The sequence below is a fragment of the Meleagris gallopavo genome, chromosome 5 (assembly GCF_905368555.1).
Source record: "Meleagris gallopavo chromosome 5, MGAL_WU_HG_1.1, whole genome shotgun sequence".
Taxonomy (NCBI): domain Eukaryota; kingdom Metazoa; phylum Chordata; class Aves; order Galliformes; family Phasianidae; genus Meleagris; species Meleagris gallopavo.
This window is the reverse complement of record NC_139408.1, coordinates 16334794-16354477: the sequence shown is the minus strand read 5'-3', so window position 1 is coordinate 16354477 and position 19684 is coordinate 16334794. Positions and strand designations below refer to the sequence as shown.

General features: G+C 56.4%; 1 protein-coding gene across 1 annotated transcript; it reads right to left on the bottom strand.

Moving 5' to 3' along the window:
• Positions 1-1625: 1625 nt before the first annotated feature.
• Positions 1626-19197, bottom strand: LOC104911081 (antigen WC1.1-like). Its single transcript, XM_085223836.1, is given in 23 exon segments — positions 1626-1705; positions 1708-1788; positions 1929-2024; positions 2103-2192; positions 2276-2428; positions 2545-2898; positions 2975-3283; positions 3356-3670; positions 3748-4062; positions 4164-4466; positions 4546-4860; positions 4942-5262; positions 5375-5445; positions 11275-11471; positions 14133-14263; positions 14416-14499; positions 14578-14667; positions 14977-15374; positions 15376-16219; positions 16297-16539; positions 16640-16942; positions 17022-17732; positions 18756-19197. Coding segments are annotated over 23 exon segments (6246 nt in total).
• Positions 19198-19684: the final 487 nt, after the last annotated feature.

The following is a 19684-nucleotide window of genomic DNA, read 5'->3' as shown; positions in this document are numbered from 1 at the left end:
GGTACGTGGCCTCCTGATATTATGGTCAACACTCTGATCCTCACTGCTAAAGGGACCGCCATCACATCCCTATGGCAGATCAGGACACCTCCTTTTGTGCCTGATACACTAGTGCAGCCACAGATATCTGCCCAAAAGGTATGGAACGGGCAGCCAGAGCATGCCCCATTACAACATCAAGTGTTGACCCAGGATAGAAATGCGGCCTGTATCTTGCCCTGGAGGGCGGATCATCCCTCCTGGTACCCCTGAAACATCTGTATTATTCTTCATGAGTCTTTGAGCCTCTAGAATCTCCGGAGGAATGAAATGCCATTGAAGCATTCCAGTGTTGATCGTGTGCAACACCCAGTGATGGTCTACATGGGACCGATGGAGCATAGGATGGACCTACATCTCACGACCACATGCCTCCAGAAAAACCACTGAGCACTGGCCCATGAAAGAGCACGAACTTTCACCATACACTGATCATTGCTCGTCTTCAATTGTGTCAACATGCATCGCGACGGGAAATTGTTTAAGTGTCGTGATGTTTTGGATCTCTGTATTAGGGAAGGCACACCCTCCAGTTAACTCAATCACTGGATCATGCCGTGAAGGGGTGGAGTGTATGGGAACTATTGAGTCATGGCCTGAATGACTGATTGATCACCTGAGGCAAGCAGTGAGTCAGCTGCAGGAGCACAGGTGAAGGCAATTCAGCGGTGTGACCAGAGGGGGTGGAGCCTGGCTGCACCTCTCCTAGACCCCATGTGAGGGACAATTGCCACTGGGGTATGATCTGTTTCTGGAGATCCCTCTCTTTGGTGTTTTCTACTGCAAGCTTAGCACATGAGTGAGCATTTCCTTTCTTTTTGCTTGTCTGTTTCCATCACGATAATCTATCTAACTGTAAAACCTGTAAAACACCATCCCAACTATGCCACTCTGCTAAATACACATTTGTTAACTGTACAGTGTGGAAAGACTGCAAATGTGTGTAGAGATACATACCCTACAGTTATCCTCTGACTTTCTGTAACTGCTTTCTGCCCTTTTCTGTTTGTATCTCCCCTCGAGTCTGTTTACAGCTCTCTCCCCCATGGCACACTGGGGGCAGGGGCGGAGTGAGCGAACGGCCGGGTGCTGCTCAGCTGCCTGCCGGGTGAAACCACAGCGTGTGGCAGCGTGCCTGCACCTGTGTGCCTGTGGGGACCCGTGGTCCTTGTTGTCCTTCCACTGCAGCGCAGCAGTCGTGGGAGCCATCCCACCTCATCTCTGTCAGCTTTCACACTCTTCTTGTTGTTACCCCCGTGCCCAGAGCCAAACGGGCGCTCTCTGAAATCTGTCTTTGCCCCAGAGCCCCGAGGGACGACTGACAGACTCAGGTACAGAAGCCAAGGCTGGAAGTGACTTTCTGCGGAGATTTGGCTTTTTAGTAAAGAAGAGATACTCATTCGGAAAAAGTTACAGAAAATTATTTTTAAAAGTCAATTTGCTGTTGTGTCTCAGTTTCAGGAAGGAGAATGGAGCAGATTGCTGCTGTTCTGTGCAGCAGGCAGGGAAAGGTGACGCTGCCAAGGCCAGGGCTGCCCCTTCTTGGGGATGGCGGACCCTGTTCCAGCCATGTCCTCATGACCTGCTCACAGCGATGTGCCCAGGGTGCTGACACCAATGTCGTCATATCCTGTGTCCACGGGGGGCTGTGCGGGGGCTTCCCGGGGTGAGGAGTGGGGGAATGCTCCGGCACAGCCATAGCATCGTCGTAGCCATGTGAGGGGCTGTGCTGGAGCTGGGCAAGGGGATCTGTGACAGACACAGACAAGCAAGTGGTGAGGACACAGCCAGGAGGGGCTTCATGCTCTCACCTCCCCATCAAAGTTGTTTGGCTGCATCTCCTCAGAAGGTTACCCAGTGCCTTTCTGTCCTCACGGTGCACCTTGTGCCTGTGCTCCTACCTGGGGACACCTGGAGGTCGCTCTCATCTATACCGTCCCCACTGTGATCTGACAGTTTTCTCCCTGAGCCCTGGGACAGAGAGCCTGGAGGGGAAGAGAGGTGTAGGGGACATGACAGTGGATGGGGACAGCCCCAGGCACTGATGACCCTCCTGCTCCCACCTGTGTGGCTGGGCACTTCCTGGTAATCAGGCATCAGGCTGTAGTCCAGCTCCTCATACACAACCTCAGAGGCAGCATCCTTGCTGGGTTCTGCAAGGCAGCATGCATGGCACCGGTGCCCGTGGTCTCCAAGGTTGTGCCCCGCATTGTGGAACCCCCAGAGTGCTGCCCACCTTGGCACTGGGCCCATGTGCGGTGTGCCAGAACAGCCAGGGCGGCCAGGGCCAGGCACAGCAGCGTCCCCAGGACCACGCACAGCACCGTGAGTGCTGACACACTCCTGGGTGCTGCAGCTGCAGTCATGGGGACAGCGCTCTGGGTGAGAGCTGTGGGGCAGTGATGGGAAGCATGAGGCCCCAAGGGGATCTCATGGCAGCAGTTAGAGGACAGCGAGCACGGACAAAGCCATTTGTTGAGGTGTGTCTGTCCCGGTGGCTGCTACCTGGGGCTGGGCTGGTGGCCTCACTGCTGTCCCCGGTGTCCTCATCACACACGATGTGGGTGATCCCAGTGGTGTCGCAATCCCGGAGCTGCCAGGGCGTCGAGGGGCAGCGCCAGAATGAGCGGGCCCCCTCCTCACAGCTCACCCAGCTCAGCCAGGCGGGCTCAGAGCCCACTGCAGGGACGAGTTCTTCCAGCCTCCCCCCAGTGCCACATCCCAGATGACGGCAGACGGCAGAGGCCGTGGCAGGGCTGGTGCCATTGGCGCAAACAGGACCCCAGATCCCCTCATGCAGCACCTCCAGGCGCCCACGGCATCTGCTGCTTTCTCCTGTCAGCCGCAGGTCCAGCAGCCCTGCAAGGAGGTCAGGGGATCACTGTACCTCGAGGGCAGTGGTGCTGCTCCCATCCAGAGGCATGGTGGCACTCACCTGAGCACACAACACCCGCACCACCACCGCGCTGGCAGCCAGGCTGCACTGGGGCCGGGCAGTGCCAGAGAGCATCCTCTGTCCCAGAGCAGCCCCCGGCACCCGGCCACAGCGTCCCAGTGCCAGGCCCAAAGCGCTCAGAGCCAGGTGCGTCCAGGGCCCATCCACAGCCCAGCTGGCGACAGACAACGGTGGCATCCTGCAGGGTCCAGGTGTCCTGGCAGACGGTGCCCCAGGTGCCCTCGCTGTACACCTCCACCCTGCCAGCACAGCGCCCTGGGCCGCCCACCAGCCTCAGCTGCCGGCTGCCTGTGTGGGAGAGTGTTGGGCTGGGGATGGGGATGGCACCGTTTTGCTCATGGCCCTTCCTTGTGCACCCACCTGAACAGGCGATGACCAATTCCTCAGGAATCTTGCTGGGCTCGCTGGCCATTCCCGAGGTGTTACACTGTGCCAGGAGCTCCTCGGTGCCAACACAGCGCAGCTCCTGCAGCTCCATGGGGCCTGAGCTGTTGTCCGGCGCAGCATGGATTTTCTCAGGCACACCGCAGCCCAGCTGCCGGCACGCCACGGTGGCAGTGCCATTGTCCCACAGCCCCACAGACACACGGGCCCAGACACCGGGGCGCATGGCCACCTCCAGCCATCCGTCGCAACGGCTTTCCCCACCGTGGAGCCTCAGGGGCTTGGTGACACCTGCAACAGCCTGGCTGTGCAGTGGGAACAGGCATTGCTCCCCACCTGCTGGAGCTCCCCGTGGTCTCCACACTCACCTGAGCAGTTGACGGCAGCGGTGTGCCCAGTTGGGCAGGCGGGCTGCCCCAGCACCTCCACAGGGCACTCACCCGGGTGCCGCTCATTCCCACTGCACCTGAGAGCATCACGTCGCAGTGTCCCCATCCCTGTCCCAAAATGGCCTGGGGGGGGCAGGGATATGGCAGAGCCACAGCCCAGGTGGTGGCAGAGAACGTGGGCATCAGGCAGGTCCCAGGCAGTGGCACACAGGGGCCTCCACATCCCTTGTGCCTCCACCTCCACCCGCCCAGTGCAATCTGAATCTCCATTCACCAGCCGGAACCCAGTGTAGGCTGCAGCAGAGAGAGGATACTGGGGTTGGTGGATCAAGGGCCCTCCCCCACCTACACCGCACTGCGTGGTGCTGATACAGATCCACAACCCCTGCACTTACAGGAGCAGATGATGGCTGCGGGTTGGGTGCAGTTCTGGATGTCAGGAGGCCTCTGTGTGCAAGCGGACAGGTGGGGCTCGGTGCCGTTGCACTCAAAGGCGCCATGCCAGAATGGCCCCTCTGTTGCCCCAAAATGTCCAGCCTCCAGTAGGGCCAGTGCTGTACCGCAGCCCAGCTCTCTGCAGACGACCTGGGCGGCCATGAGGTCCACGTGGCCGTGACAGACGCTGACCCAGGCCCGGCCCTGCCGCACCTCCAGCCTCCCTGAGCACTCACTGTCCCCTCCAGCCAGCCGGGAGAACCCTGTCAGGAGAGGTGGGCTGCTGGGCTGGGGGATGTGGGCGATGTGTTCCCCACTGTGCTGTATGTCCCCAGCTCTCACCTTGGCAGATCACAGTGGCTTTATAATCATGACGAAAATTGTAGGGACCCCAATGCTTAATGTTACAGTCCCAGATGGCCTTCTCGTTTCCATTGCAGTTGATAAAGACCAACATTAGGGTACTGTGGTCTTGTAATAATTGTAAGGTAAACTTGGTGTGAGCAGCTGAGCCGCAGCCCAGCTGCTGGCACACCACCTCAGCATCATCCATGTTCCAGGCATTGTCATACACCGTTCCCCAGCGTCCCCGCAGCTTCACCTCCACTCTCCCCTTGCAAGGTCCCCCACCGTCCACCAGCCGCAGCTCCAGCGCCTCTGCTCCAGCATCAGGGATTGGCCTCAGCTCTGCACAGGAGATCCTGGCACTCTGTTCCCTTCCCAGATACACCAACTCACCTGAGCAGATCACCCCTACATCCCACTCATGGCCACAGAAGTGCTTGCCCCAGCCGTAGTGAGAGCAGTCCTCCAGGGTGGACTCAGTGCCGTCACAATAGTATGGTTGCAGCCAGATTCGTTCCTTGCCTTGCCCAAATGGGGCATATGGGGACGTATGGGCTACTGTGCCACAGCCCAGCTGCCGGCACACAACGCGAGCTTCTCGCGTGTCCCAGTGTATGTCGTAGCTACAGACGGAGCCCCATTCGCCCTCGTGCTTCACCTCCACCCTACCGGCACAGCGCCCACCGCCATCCACCAGCCGCAGCTCCTCGCTGCCTGTGGGCACCACGGGGAGGTGGCTTAGCCTGGGGTTGCCCGTCCCATGGCTGCAACCCTGCCCCTCTGCTTCCCTCTCATCCCACAGCCACCCCACTGCCTCACGACTCACCCATGCAGAGCTGCACGCAGAATAGCAACCCCAGCACCCCGGCAGGCATCATCATGGCCCACATGCACAGCCTGCAGCTCAGGATGGGGAGGGGGAGATATAGGCAGCCCCTGCTGGCAGGAGCCAATGGGGATGTCGAGGTGCGGTGGGAGCCGTTATCAGCAGGGTTATCAGCCGCCTGCCGGGTCCCAGCCTCCAATTACCTGCTTCGTGCCCAAATATGAGGCTTGTCTCCGCTTCTGGCGTCACGCAGCCCCACCACGGGGCTCACTGCCTGTGTGTCACCAAGGGGAGTCCATCTGCCTGGGTTCTGCATGTCTCTGGGGTGGGGCTTGGCTGTGACCATGCAGAGAAGGTCCCAGCAAGGACAGCACCGACTCCAAAAATGGTCTCTGCACTCTAGTGCATAGCACATTATTGCAGAGTCCTAGAGCTGCCTTTGTGGTTCTGCAGGCAGCAGTGGGGTGAATAAGGTCCATGTGCTGAGCAGTTGATCAGCTGTTGGGACATCCCCGGCCCCTCGCAACACTGCCTGCACTGGGACAAGTGGAGCCCCATGCCCTCCCCGCAGCACAGGCAGGAGGGGATGTTTTCCATCACATGGGAACCCAGTGTGAGCACCAACCTCACACAGCTGCCGTTCCACCTGCACAGAAGCAATGCAGTGCATAAGATGATGCTTTTCTATTTGAGCCTGCAGCATCAGGGGTCTCCCGCTTTGCTATCGCCGCTGCAGGAGCAGACACAGGGACAGCTGCAGATTGCTGCAGTCCTAGGACTGTGCTGCGAGGACAGCACAGAAACCCGAACTCTGCAGTGGAAGGAAGGCTGCAGGCTGAGCTGTCCCTGCCCGTGTCCCCGCATGCAGCCCGGTGCTGGGGAAGGAGGAAGTGTGCGATGGGTGCGCGGGTGCTTTCAAAAGCGAAACCCTGCCTGTCCGCAGGGCTGGGACGTGGGGCAGCGCCCGGCCCCGCTGCAGGGTCACTGCGTGGTGGCACGACTCGGTGGGCACCGGGGGCTCCTGGGAACACGGCTGCAGGGCTGGGCTCCTGCTGAGGGTGCGGGGATGCAACAGGACGGGGATGCCAGCAGCACCTGGGCGTCGCTCCCGGCTCGCTGTGCTCGTGGCGCAGAGCTCCGGCCCAGCCCTGCTCTCACGAGAGCACCAGCACGGCCTCCCAGCGGGCCGTAGCAGGGCTCGGCAGAGCCGGGCATACAGCTCTGCCAGCAGCACCAGGCACTGCAGCACGGCTCCGGGCCCAGCTGAGAGGCCCCAGCGGGAAGGCCTGGCCTGTGCGGGAGGGACCAGCGCTGCCAGCCAGGAGGCCGCCATTCCTCCTGGCAGCGGCACACTGCAGTGGCACGGAGCTGATGGGGCAGGACAGCCTGTTCCCGGACTTTCACTGAAACCCCAGGGACGGCTGCTCCGCACCTTCCATCGGAACATACATCAGGGATGGGAATCCGGACCTCAGCCCCTGCGGGTCCTTACAGACTGCGGTAACAGACAAGTGCAGGAGGTGGCCCAGACCCTGGCCCGATGTCTCTTGTGTCAGAGGGAGCTCTTTCACGTGTGTGCTCTTCCCTCTGCCAACGGAGGCGTCCTCAGAAGTGGAGATCCTGCCAGCAAGCGCAGGGTGGGAGCCAGCTTACTCAGGTTTGCTTATCAAAATGTGTGTGTATGGGTACTGTTGAATCATGGCCTGAACCACTGATTGATCACCTGAGGCAAGCACTGAGTCAGCCGCAGGAGCACAGGTGAAGGCAATTCAGCTGTGTGACCAGAAGAGGTGGAGCCTGGCTGCACCTCTCCTAGATCCCTTGTAAGGGACGATTTCCACTGGGCTGTCATTTCTTTCTGGAGCTCCCTCCAGTTTTCTGCTGTGTGCTTCGGATGTGGGTGAGCCTTTCACTTCTTTTTGCTTGTCTCTTTCTGCTGCGATAATCTTTCTTACTATTAAACCTTTAAAATATCATCTTAACCCCACCACTCTGCTCTCTGTACGTTTGTTGGTTGTACAGTTGGTGTGCCAGCCTGGCCAAAAACACTTTAAAAAAGAAAAAAAGAAAGAAAGAAAAAAAAAAAGCATTACTTTTGGAATATCTGTAAATTGGTCTGAGGGGTGAACTTTACTCCCATAAACAAAGCCATTCCTAAACAGATCCCAGGATTTCTGGGGCTGCCTTACTATGAACTGGAGACCGTGATTGAAATAGGGGGTCCCCTGCGTGTTATGGGAAATATCCTGCATTTCACATGGCATGTTATTTTCATGGTTTGACCTGAGATATGTTGGTTACAAAAGAACAGAAGCTAGCTGCTTCTACTGCGATATATCCACTGTTAAATGCTTTAATTCAGGCCAAAACGAGAGCCAATACTTTAGAAAATGAAAGTAAATTATTATGAGACTGCTTAGAAAAATTAGAACGAGGACTCTGGATGCTGACAGGGAAAAAATCAAGCCGGAATTTCCCAATAGGGCAGGTCCATAACATCTCAATGGATTGTAGCCTGGTTCCTGAATCAATGGACCTGGTCGATCTAGAAGATAAAACCTCTAAATCAGATGTGGAAGCTCTGCTTGCCGCAGATCCCATTGAGATACATCCTACAGTAACTCAAAAGGAAAAAAAAAAGAAAGAAAAAGCCCAGCAGACATGCCCTCAATCAGTGGCCCCCTGCCCAACCCCATTTCCATGTGACAGCCTGTCCTTATACAGCCATAGAATTAATGGACCTGGTGCAGTGATTCTGACAAAGGCCCAGAGAAAGCATGCAAGCTTGGCTGTTGAGTTTATGGGATTCAGGAGCAGAATGTGTTATGCTCAATGGGCCAGAAATCTTTAAATTAGCACCTTGTGCAGAGGCTATATGCTGGCATCCAATATACCAAGGAAAACCACTTGGTAATAGATTGGTTGATGGACGTGATAAGATTCTCAGCAGGCATGACAGACCTGATCCTGCAACAGGCTCCTTCCCACCTGTATGGAACTTGTTTCTATACTAAACCCTCTAGTAACCTCAGAGTCCGTGCTCCAACACACTGCCCAGCTGGTAGCCGATCTAGGGGAGACAGAGCGCCTTCAGACCAGGTGCAGTATTCGATCATTGGAAGAGGCAGAGGTTCTTCCTGTTATTAAAACCAGGAGACCCACTCCTCAATCAGGACCCATATGGGTATCCCAAAAACGAGTGTTTCATGACTTAATCCGGGCTGGGGTTCATCAATTTGCAAAAATTGATCGCCAGTCCAATCATGTCCTCCTTCAGCTATGGAAGCAGTTGAAGAACAATCAAAAATTTCAAAATCACTCCCAAAAAATCTAGGGTAAGAATTAGTGACAAATTACCACCAGCAACGTGACATTTGGAAGATTTTCTAGTTCCTTGTAGAAGGAAGAAGCCTCCTCAGGTGACTCTGGCCACGATACCTGAGCCACCAAGCACAAAAGACTTAGCCACAGGACAATTGATGGCGTGACAGGGGATGTTAGTTCCCCTATGTAGAGTTGACAATTTTTTGGTCCCGGGAGAATATTCAGAGGGTTATGGCATTGGTTAACACAGGTGTGTAAACATCAATAATTTACGGAGATCGGACTGAATTTGATAGTGTGATGATTGGTGGTTCTGGGGGATGGACCATTCTGGTCACCCAAACGTGGTTGAAACTGGGCGTCTCCCATCCCAGGAGTATAATGTGTTTATTGCCCCACTTCCAGAGTACATCTTGGGCATAGACTTTTTATGGAGTCTGGGTCTCCAGGCAACTGGGGGCAAGTTCAGACTTTGACAAAGGTGCATTAGTGTCAGGGCGGTACAGGCAATACTGAGAGGCCATGTGAAGCATGAGCCTATTTGCCTGCCAAAACCGTGCTGGATTACTAATATGAGATAGTATAGACTTCCGGGTGGACAAGATGAAATATCAAGAATGGTGCAGGAATTAGAAAAAGTTGGCATAGCCCATATAATTCCCTCATATGGCCAGTGCGAAAGTTGGATGGAAACGAAGAATGACAGTGGACAGAGAATTAAATTAGGGAACTTGCCTATTCATGCAGCCATACCCAATATTGCCTCCCTAATGGACGCATTGTGTAGGGAGATAAAAACCTACCATTATCTTCTAGATATAGCAAATGAGTTCTTCAGTATTGCAATTGCCGAAGAGTTGCAACATCAGTTTGCGTTTACATGGGGAGGCAGGCAGTGGACCTTTCAGATCCTGCCAAAGGGTATACATGCATTCATCAGCATTTACCATAATCTAGTGGCGTGTGACCTGGCAAATTGGAGAAAACTTGATTATGTTAACTTATATCATTACATTGATGATCTCCTGTTGACATTTGACTCGCTGGAGGCAGCAGGAGAAGCAGCAGATTCCTTTATTGCCTATCTGCAAGAAAGAGGATGGGCTATAAATCCTCAGAAGGTGCAAGGTCCAGGCCTGTCTGTAAAATTCCTGTGGGTAGTTTGGTCAGGAAAGACTTAAGTACTACCAGTGCTGTCATAGATAAGGTTCAGGCATTCCCAGTCCCTACAACACCAAAAGCAGCTGCAGGAGTTGACATGCAGAAATCAGACCCTACAGCCTGAATAAGGATATAGAACAGGTATGTTTAGTAGTGATGCGCATACGCCCTGGTGCAAGGGGGATAGCTCCACCTAACTTGCACACTGTAGGGCAAAAGCTTAGTACAGATATAGGCCGAACTAATACATAATCAATGATTTCCAGGAATTCACATACATATTCACTACATTTTTGAGAACCCATCAGCATATGGTTCTTCCCTCTTGCGCGTGCGCCGTGAGCAGTGGGGTCTCTTCCTGGTGGTAGTGGGATGAAGGCTCATCGTCTTCCTTGTGAAGGATCGTAGTCTTCCTTGCTGCAAACTCTTGACCCTGTGGGAGGGGTAGCCCCTGATCCAGTTCTAACTTGCCTTGTGGACATCTCATCACTTACTTACCAAAACGTCCTCGAGCTGTTCTCAAAATTTTTATCTTTGTCCTCACCCCCCCATTGTTTTAATCCCAGCTTGTTGCCGTCCTCATCCTTTTAGCAGCCTCTGCACGTTTGCTTCTGTAAACTATCTTTTATCCTTTATTTCTGTGAACCGTCTTTTACTCTTCAGAGTTTCTAGGTATATTGGGATACTGGTGTCCATTTATACCTCATTTAGTGCAGCTGCTCAGGCCATCATACAGACTCACGAAAAAGGGGCAGCTATGGGACTGGGGGAGAACAGAACAGGACACTTTCCAACAGGCAAAACTGGCAGTTAAACAAGCCCAGGCATTGGGTATATTCAATCCTACCATCCCAGCCGAGTTGGATATTCATGTCACTCAGGATGGCTTTGGCTGGGGCCTGTGGCAATGCCAGAGTTCTGTTTGGACCCCCATTGGATTCTGGTCCCAGGTCTGGCATGGAGCAGAAGAAAGATATAGTATGACTGAAAAACAGTTATTGGCTGCCTACTCCACATTACAAGCGGTACGGCCGATAACCCAAACAGCTGAAATCATAGTTAAGACCACCCTGCTGATTCAGAGGTGGGTAGAAGATCTGACCCACATTCCTAAGACGGGGTAGACCAGGCACAAACAGAGGCAGGATGGGTCGCCTATCTCAGCCAGAGAAGTAGTCTGTCTTCATCACCACTAAAAGAAGAACTCCAGAAGATCCTAGGCCCACTGACGTATCATGGTGATGCACCAAAAGAAACATTGGTTACTCCACCAGAGAAGAGTCCTGTTCAGGAGGGGAAATATCCTATCCCTGAAGATAGGTGCCTCATATCAGACCCTATCAGGTCCTATCAGATCTGGGTCCACAGATGGGTCCAGCAAAGGCAACCTGAGCAAGTGGAGAGCGATAGCATACCATCCTTCCACCGAGACAATCTGTTTGACGAGGGGGATGGTCAGAGCAGCCAATGGGTAGAACTGCGAGCTGTGTGGATAGTTATAACCAAGGAACCTGGTGATGGTATTCTGAATACCTGTACGGATAGTTGGGCTGCGTACCAGGGGCTCACTCTTTGGATTGCACAGTGGGACACCCAGGAATGGACTATCCATCTGGGGCAGGGATATGTGGTTAGGCATATGGAATGCAGTTAAACACAGGACTGCACACGGCTACCATGTTTCTGGTCACCAAGCCCTGCAGTCACCGGGAAATGACAAAGCAGACACACTGGCCCAAGTTCGATGGATTGAGAATTCACCATCTGAGGAACATCACCCGTTGGTTACATCAGAAGCTACGGCATGCTGGACAAAAGACAATGTGGGCAGCTGCTAAAACATGGGGGCTGCCTGTGCAACTATCTGACATCGCCCAGGCATGCTGACACTGCTACGCTTGCTCCAAGATGAGACCGAGATCGTTGCCTGAAACAACAGCCCATCTTGCTAGAGGACACAATCCTCTCCAGCGATGGCAGGTTGATTACATTGGGTCCCTGCCTTAGTCTGAGGCGGCGAGATATGCCCTGACCTGCATCGACACTGCAAGTGGGCTACTGCAGGCTATCCAGCACCGAGAGCAAACCAGGCATATACTATTAAGGCACTTACTAAGCTGCTGTCTGCCTATGGGACACCTCAAGCCATCGAGAGCAACAAAGGTACTCATTTTACTGGTGCAACGATACAGTGCTGGGCAGGAAAAAAATAACATTGAATGGTGATTCTATCTGCCTTATGATCCAATGGAGGCAGGTCTCATTAAATGTTAGAGCTGCCCTGAAGACAGACTCTCAGTCCTTGAAGGGGTGGACAAAAAGACTCTATGAAACCCTGCAGAACCTGAATGAAAGGGCTAGAGACGGCAGACCCAGTGCCTGAAAATGCTACAGACAACATGGACCCCCGCTTAGGATCCAAATTACGGGCATTGATAATCAGGTAAGACCCCAAACTGGCAATTAAAATAATCTTCTGCTCCCTGCCCCTGAGAATTTAGATCCAGGTATCCATAGAATAAAACGGCCTTGGAAGGTGCAGGTAGGACCGAAGTGGTGTGGCCTACTTGCACCTTGGGGATGATTACTGGAGGTCGGTAGTCCCTCCAGTAATCGGTACGTGGCCTCCTGATATTATGGTCAACACTCTGATCCTCACTGCTAAAGGGACCGCCATCACATCCCTATGGCAGATCAGGACACCTCCTTTTGTGCCTGATACACTAGTGCAGCCACAGATATCTGCCCAAAAGGTATGGAACGGGCAGCCAGAGCATGCCCCATTACAACATCAAGTGTTGACCCAGGATAGAAATGCGGCCTGTATCTTGCCCTGGAGGGCGGATCCTCCCCTCCTGGTACCCCTGAAACATCTGTATTATTCTTCATGAGTCTTTGAGCCTCTAGGATCACCGGAGGAATGAAATGCCATTGAAGCATTCCAGTGTTGATCGTGTGCAACACCCAGTGATGGTCTACATGGGACCGATGGAGCATAGGATGGACCTACATCTCACGACCACATGCCTCCAGAAAAACCACTGAGCACTGGCCCATGAAAGAGCACGAACTTTCACCATACACTGATCATTGCTCGTCTTCAATTGCGTCAACATGCATCGCGACGGGAAATTGTTTAAGTGTCGTGATGTTTTGGATCTCTGTATTAGGGAAGGCACACCCTCCAGTTAACTCAATCACTGGATCATGCCGTGAAGGGGTGGAGTGTATGGGAACTATTGAGTCATGGCTTGAATGACTGATTGATCACCTGAGGCAAGCAGTGAGTCAGCTGCAGGAGCACAGGTGAAGGCAATTCAGCGGTGTGACCAGAGGGGGTGGAGCCTGGCTGCACCTCTCCTAGACCCCATGTGAGGGACAGTTGCCACTGGGGTATGATCTGTTTCTGTAGATCCCTCTCTTTGGCGTTTTCTACTGCAAGCTTAGCACATGAGTGAGCATTTCCTTTCTTTTGCTTGTCTGTTTCCATCACGATAATCTATCTAACTGTAAAACCTGTAAAACACCATCCCAACTATGCCACTCTGCTAAATACACATTTGTTAACTGTACAGTGTGGAAAGACTGCAAATGTGTGTAGAGATACATACACTACAGTTATCCTCTGACTTTCTGTAACTGCTTTCTGCCCTTTTCTGTTTGTATCTCCCCTCGAGTCTGTTTACAGCTCTCTCCCCCATGGCACACTGGGGGCAGGGGCGGAGTGAGCGAACGGCCGGGTGCTGCTCAGCTGCCTGCCGGGTGAAACCACAGCGTGTGGCAGCGTGCCTGCACCTGTGTGCCTGTGGGGACCCGGGGTCCTTGTTGTCCTTCCACTGCAGCGCAGCAGTCATGGGAGCCATCCCACCTCATCTCTGTCAGCTTTCACACTCTTCTTGTTGTTACCCTCGTGCCCAGAGCCAAACGGGCGCTCTCTGAAATCTGTCTTTGCCCCAGAGCCCCGAGGGACGACTGACAGACTCAGGTACAGAAGCCAAGGCTGGAAGTGACTTTCTGCGGAGATTTGGCTTTTTAATAAAGAAGAGATACTCATTAGGAAAGAGTTATAGAAAATTATTTTTAAAAGTCAATTTGCTGTTGTGTCTCAGTTTTAGGAAGGAGAATGGAGCAGATTGCTGCTGTTCTGTGCACCAGGTAGGGAAAGGTGACGCTGCCAAGGCCAGGGCTGCCCCTTCTTGGGGACAGAGGTCCCTGTTCCAGCCATGTCCTCATGACCTGCTCACAGCGATGTGCCCAGGGTGCTGACACCAACGTCGTCATATCCTGTGTCCTCGGGGGGCTGTGCGGGGGCTTCCCCGGGGTGAGGAGTGGGGGAATAGTCTGGCACAGCCATAGCATCGTCGTAGCCATGTGAGGGGCTGTGCTGGGGCTGGGCAGGGTGATCTGTGACAGACACAGAGAAGCAAGTGGTGAGGACACAGCCAGGAGGGGCTTCATGCTCTCACCTCCCCATCAAAGTTGTTTGGCTACATCTCCTCAGATGGTTACCCAGTGCCTTTCTGTCCTCACAGTGCACCTTGTGCCTGTGCTCCTACCTGGGGAGACCTGGAGGTCGCTCTCATCTACACCGTCCCCACTGTGATCTGACAGTTTTCTCCCTGAGCCCTGGGACAGGGAGCCTGGAGGGGAAGAGAGTTGTAGGGGACATGACAGTGGATGGGGACAGCCACAGGCACTGATGACCCTCCTGCTCCCACCTGTCTGGCTGGGCACTTCCTGGTAATCAGGCATCAGGCGGTAGTCCAGCTCCTCATACACAACCTCAGAGGCAGCATCCTTGCTGGGTTCTGCAAGGCAGCATGCATGGCACCGGTGTCCCCAGTGTCTCCAAGGTTGTGCCCCGCATTGTGGAACCCCCAGAGTGCTGCCCACCTTGGCACTGGGCCCATGTGCGGTGTGCCAGAACAGCCAGGGCAGCCAGGGCCAGGCACAGCAGCGTCCCCAGGACCGCGCACAGCACCGTGAGTGCTGACACACTCCTGGGTGCTGCAGCTGCAGTCATGGGGACAGCGCTGTGGGTGAGAGCTGTGGGGCAGTGATGGGAAGCGTGAGGCCCCATGGGGATCTCATGGCAGCAGTTAGAGGACAGCGAGCACGGACAAAACCATTTGTTGAGGTGTGTCTGTCCTGGTGGCTGCTACCTGGGGCTGGGCTGGTGGCCTCACTGCTGTCCCCGGTGTCCTCATCACACACGATGTGGGTGATCCCAGTGGTGTCGCAATCCCGGAGCTGCCAGGGCGCTGAGGGGCATCGCCAGAATGAGCGGGCCCCCTCCTCACAGCTCACCCAGCTCAGCCAGGCGGGCTCTGAGCCCTCTGCAGGGACGAGTTCTTCCAGCCTCCCCCCAGTGCCACATCCAAGATGACGGCAGACAGCAGAGGCCGTGGCAGGGCTGGTGCCATTGGCGCAAACAGGACCCCAGATCCCCTCATGCAGCACCTCCAGGTGCCCACGGCATCTGCTGCTTTCTCCTGTCAGCCGCAGGTCCAGCAGCCCTGCAAGGAGGTCAGAGGATCACTGCACCCCAAGGGCAGTGGTGCTGCTCCCATCCAGAGGCATGGTGGCACTCACCTGAGCACACAACAGCCGCACCACCGCCGCGCTGGCAGCCAGGCTGCACTGGGGCCGGGCAGTGCCAGAGAGCATCCTCTGTCCCAGAGCAGCCTCCAGCACCCGGCCTCAGCGTCCCAGTGCCAGGCCCAAAGCGCTCAGAGCCAGGTGCGTCCAGGGCCCATCCGCAGCCCAGCTGGCGACAGACGACGGTGGCATCCTGCAGGGTCCAGGTGTCCTGGCAGACGGTGCCCCAGGTGCCCTCGCTGTACACCTCCACCCTGCCAGCACAGCGCCCTGGGCCGCCCACCAGCCTCAGCTGCCGGCTGCCTGTGTGGGAGAGTGTTGGGCTGGGGCGGGGGATGGCACCATTTTGCTCATGGCCCTTCCTTGTGTACCCACCTGAACAGGCGATGACCAACTCCTCAGGAATCTTGCTGGGCTCGCTGGCCATTCCCGAGGTGTTACACTGTGCCAGGAGCTCCTCGGTGCCAACACAGCGCAGCTCTTGCAGCTCCATTGGGCCCAAGCCATTGTCCGGCGCAGCATAGATTTTCTCAGGCACACCGCAGCCCAGCTGCCGGCACGCCACGGTGGCAGTGCCGTTGTCCCACAGCCCCACAGACACACGGGCCCAGACACCGGGGCGCACGGCCACCTCCAGCCGTCCGTCGCAATGGCTTTCCCCACCGTGGAGCCTCAGGGGCTTGGTGACACCTGCAACAGCCTGGCTGTGCAGTGGGAACAGGCATTGCTCCCCACCTGCTGTAGATTCCCTTGGTCCCCACACTCACCTGAGCAGTTGACAGCAGCGGTGTGCCCAGTTGGGCAGGCGGGCTGCCCCAGCACCTCCACAGGGCACTCACCTGGGTGCCGCTCATTCCCACTGCACCTGAGAGCATCACGTCGCAGTGTCCCCATCCCTGTCCCAAAATGGCCTGGGGGGGGCAGGGATATGGCAGAGCCACAGCCCAGGTGGTGGCAGAGGACATGGGCGTCAGGCAGGTCCCAGGCAGTGGCACACAGGGGCCTCCACACCCCTTGTGCCTCTACCTCCACCCGACCAGTGCAATCTGAGTCTCCGTCCGCCAGCTGGAACCCAGTGTAGGCTGCAGCAAAGAGAGGATACTGGGGTTGGTGGAGCAAGGGACCCCCCCACCTACACCACACTGCATGGTGCTGATACAGATCCACAACCCCTGCACTTACGGGAGCAGATGATGGCAGCGGGTTGGGTGCAGTTCTGGATGTCAGGAGGCCTCTGTGTGCAAGCGGACAGGAGGGGCTCGGTGCCGTTGCACTCAAAGGCGCCATGCCAGAATGGCCCGTCTGCTGCCCCAAAATGTCCAGCCTCCGGTAGGGCCAGTGCTGTACCGCAGCCCAGCTCTCTGCAGATGACCTGGGCGGCCATGAGGTCTACGTGGCCGTGACAGACGCTGACCCAGGCCCGGCCCTGCCGCACCTCCAGCCTCCCTGAGCACTCACTGTCCCCTCCGACCAGACGGGAGAACCCTGCCGGGAGAGGCGGGCTGCTGAGCTGGGGAATGTGGATGATGGGCTCCCAACAATGCTGCATGTCCCCAGATCTCACCTTGGCAGACCACAGCAGTGTCATAATCATGAGGGCCATTGTAGGGACCCCAGCCCCGAATGTTACAGTCCCACAGGGCTGCCTCATCTCCATGGCAGTCAATAAAGGCCATCATGATGGGGCCGTCTACTGACCGAAATCGTGAGGCCAAGTAGGCGCCAGCAGCTGAGCCGCAGCCCAGTTGCTGGCATACCACCTCAGCATCATCCATGTCCCAAGCATTGTCAGCCACAGTGCCCCAGCGTCCCCGCAGCTTCACCTCAACTCTCCCCTCGCAGGGTCCCCAGCCATCTTCCAGCCGCAGCTCCAGCGCCTCTGCATCAAGGATTGGCCTCAGCTCCACCCAAGGGATCCTGGCACTCTGTTCCCTTCCCAGATACACCAACTCACCTGAGCAGATCACCCCAACATCCCACTCATGGCCACAGAAGTGGTTGCCCCAGCCAAAGTGGGGGCAGTTCTGCAGCTTGATCTCAGTGCCGCGGCAGAGGAAGGGCTGCAGCCAGATGCGTCCCTTGCCTTGCCCAAATGGGGCATATGGGGACGCGTGGGCTACTGTGCCACAGCCCAGCTGACGACAAACCACACTGGCCCCTCGTATGTCCCAGTCGAAGTCGTAGCTGCAGATGGAGCCCCATTCACCCTCATGCTTCACCTCCACCCGACCGGCACAGCGCCCACCGCCATCCACCAGTCGCAGCTCCTCGCTGCCTGTGGGCACCCCAGGGAGGTGGCTGAGCCTGGGGTTGCCCGTCCCATGGCTGCAACTCTGCCCCTCTGCTTCCCTCTCGTCCCACGGCCACCCCACTGCCCCACAACTCACCCACGCAGAGCTGCACGCAGAATAGCAACCCCAGCACCCCAGCAGGCATCATCATGGCCCACACGCACAGCCTGCAGTTCAGGATGGGGAGGGGGAGATATAGGCAGCAGCCCCTGCTGGCAGGAGCCAATGGGGATGGCGAGGTGCGGTGGGAGCCGTTATCAGCAGGGTTATCAGCTGCCTGCCGGGTCCCAGCCTCCAATAACCTGCTTCGTGCCCAAATATGAGGCTTGTCTCCGCTTCTGGCGTCACGCAGCCCCACCACGGGGCTCATTGCCTGTGTGTCACCAAGGGGAGTCAGCCTGCCTGGGTGCTGCATGTCCCTGTGGTGAGGATGGACTGTGACCATTTAGTACAAGTCCCAGAAAGGACAGCAGTGCCCCCAAACTGGGTCTCTGCACCCTGGATCCCACCCCATGATTGCAGAGTTCTGGAGGTGCCTTTGTGGTTCTCAAGGCAGCAGTTGTTAGGCTGGAGGGCCATCCCCGACCCCTTGCAACACTGCCTGCACTGGGACATGTGCAGCCCCATGCCCTCCCTGCAGCACAGGCAGGAGGGAATGTTATCCATCACATGGGGACCCAGTGTCAACACCAACCACATGTAGCTGCTGTTCCACCTGCACAGAAGCAATACATTTCATAAGGCGATGCTTTTCTACTTGAGCCTGCAGCATCTGGGCTCTCCTGCTTTGCTATCGCCGCTGCAGGAGCAGACACAGGGACAGCTGCAGATTGTTGCAGTCCCAGGGCTGTGCGGCTGCTGCGAGGACAGCACAGAAACCCCAACTGCACAAGGAAGGAAGGCTGCAGGCTGAGCTGTCCCTGCCCGTGTCCCCGCGTGCAGCCCGGTGCTGGGGAAGGAGGAAGTGTGCGATGGGTGTGTGGGTGCTTTCAAAAGCGAAACCCTGCCTGTCCACAGGGCTGGGACGTGGGGCAGCGCCCGGCCCCGCTGCAGGGTCACTGCGTGGTGGCACAGCTCGGTGGGCACCGGGGGCTCCTGGGAACATGGCTGCAGGGCCAGGCTCCTGCTGAGGGTGTGGGGATGCAGCATGCGGTATGGGGATGCTGATAGCACTCGGGCGTCGCTCCTGCCCCGCTGTGCTCGTGGTGCAGAGCTCCGGCCCTGCCCTGCTCTCACGAGAGCACCAGCACGGCCTCCCAGCGGGTCGCAGCGGGGCCCAGGAGGCAGCAGCGGCCCAGGAGGCAGCAGGGCTCGGCAGGGCCGGGCATACAGCTCTGCCAGCAGCACCAGCCGGCACTGCAGCACGGCTCCGGGCCCAGCTGAGAGGCCCCGGCGGGAAGGCCCGGCCTGCGCGGGAGGGACCAGTGCTGCCAGCCAGGAGGCCGCCATTCCTCCTGGCAGCGGCACACTGCAGTGGCACGGAGCTGATGGGGCAGGACAGCCCGTTCCCGGACTTTCACTGAAACCCCAGGGACGGCTGCTCCGCACCTTCCATCGGAACATACATCAGGGATGGGAATCCTGACCTCAGCCCCTGCGGGTCCTTACAGACTGCGGTTACAGACAAGTGCAGGAGGTGGCTCAGACCCCTGGCCCGATGTCTCTTGTGTCAGAGGGAGCTCTTTCATGTGTGTGCTCTTCCCTCTGCCAACGGACGTGTCCTCAGAAGTGGAGATCCTGCCAGCAAGCACAGGCTGAGAGCCGGCTTACTCAGCTTTGCTTCTCCGAACGTGTGTGAAAAGGCTGAGACTGTGTGTGGAGATGCATGCACTACAGTTATCATCTGACTTTCTGTAACGGCTTTCCAATTCTGCCCTTTTCTGTTTGTATCTCCCCTCGAGTCTGTTTACAGCTCTCTCCCCCATGGCACACTGGG